General features: G+C 39.1%; 2 protein-coding genes across 2 annotated transcripts in view; one reads left to right on the top strand and one right to left on the bottom strand.

Moving 5' to 3' along the window:
- The window catches only part of LOC109542464 (tudor domain-containing protein 3), a gene marked incomplete in the record, with an annotated part of 4,212 nt that extends 3,956 nt beyond the window's left edge, over positions 1–256 (top strand). Inside the window, 2 exon segments of the mRNA XM_048660978.1 lie at positions 1–117; positions 171–256. Coding sequence (XP_048516935.1) covers positions 1–117; positions 171–217 — 164 coding nt within the window.
- Positions 243–1,360, bottom strand: part of LOC109536434 (N-acetylglucosamine-6-phosphate deacetylase-like) — a 77,726-nt gene continuing 76,608 nt past the window's right edge. Inside the window, exons 5-8 of the mRNA XM_048660979.1 lie at positions 1,087–1,175; positions 877–1,021; positions 639–815; positions 243–560 (exon numbers count right to left, since the gene is read on the bottom strand). Coding sequence (XP_048516936.1) covers positions 376–560; positions 639–815; positions 877–1,021; positions 1,087–1,175 — 596 coding nt within the window. The 3' untranslated portion in view covers positions 243–375. The remainder of the gene's footprint in view (positions 561–638; positions 816–876; positions 1,022–1,086; positions 1,176–1,360) is intronic.

Here is a 1,360-nt window from a genome sequence, read left to right as displayed (position 1 = left end):
ATACTTTTGCCGTTCAATTCAAAGGATATGGGAACATCGAGGAAGTGTTGAAGCAGGACTGCTTTGCACCCAATAACTCTCGAAGCCCGAACAGCAATTATCCAAACAGTTTTGCAGGTAAGAGGTGTAAAATGGAAGTAAGTGGATGGTATAGGCAAGGTTGGTTGCAGGTAGCTCCATGGAATTTCGAAGCAGACGAGGCCCGCCTAGGAACTAGCGTTTAAGCAAAAAATAACTTTTTATAAGTCATAGCATTATTTATTTAAATCATCCACTTTTTCTTTATAAAGTAATAAAAAAATACATCTTACTAACATCAGCTGGTCCTTCAATTTAGAATAACTCTTAAAATTAATTTAAAGAATGAAAAAATTATTACATTCCACCCTCACTGTAGACACATTCTCCATCTATCCAAGTGGAGGATATGTCGTAGTCATCCGTTAGCATTATAAAATCCGCATCTGCTCCGTAACTGAGCGACCCTTTATTTTTTTCAATACCCAAAGCTAGCGCAGGGTGAAAACTTGCTGCTTCAAAAGCATACTCGGGCGAGCAACCTAAAAATTGATTCATTCGCATTTTCATGGAACTCGGGTGAAATAATCACCCCAGTTCGAAGCAAGCGTCCAGTTCACCTGTAGATTTGATAAAATTCCGAACACATTGAATCATTGAAGCTACGCTTCCACAAAGAGTAGAAGTGCCCGCAATAAAAGCCTTGTTATCTTTCACCTCAATGTCCAGTTGGCCAATTTTGTGCTGACCAGCCTGTAAGCCCAGCGCTGATATTGCATCAGTCACTAATATCAAACCTAAATGGGCCGCAAAGCCGCGAAATGAGGACCGGTAGGGTAATTTATCCTTTGAACATACCGTCAGGATGGACCCGGTAAGCAATTCTTAGAGCAGCAGGATGAGTGTGAATACCATCAGCTATTATGCCAAAAAATACGGGATTCTTCTCAGGAATTTTTTTWGACGCTAATAACCCAACTAAACCCGGGTCTCTGTGATGAAACTAAAAGAGATTAGAGCGGGGTTTGATRACTGAGCAGGTTTGGAATTAGAYGATTCTTTACTTACAGGCAACATGGCATTAAMTAGATGAGTTATTAGATTGGCACCATTCAAAACCGCTTCYTCACTTTGGACCAAATCGGCCATTGTATGCCCTAATTAAATGATTTGCATAGTAAATTCGGAGTTTCTTTGCTCATATTTTTATTATAACGTTAATATTRGCAGATCTTCTCAATTTAACGCGGTTTGAATGTGGGGTAAAACTCTTGTTATCTATTTAGTTTTCAATTTTGAACATTGCGATACGCAGATCGATAACTTAATGAAGCTTCTAAGC

This window comes from Dendroctonus ponderosae, unplaced genomic scaffold (assembly GCF_020466585.1).
Source record: "Dendroctonus ponderosae isolate FM_Combo_2020 unplaced genomic scaffold, Dpon_F_20191213v2 Dpon_F_20191213_1, whole genome shotgun sequence".
Classification (NCBI taxonomy): domain Eukaryota; kingdom Metazoa; phylum Arthropoda; class Insecta; order Coleoptera; family Curculionidae; genus Dendroctonus; species Dendroctonus ponderosae.
The sequence above is the reverse complement of the archived record's forward strand: the minus strand, read 5'-3'. Positions and strand labels throughout refer to the sequence as shown.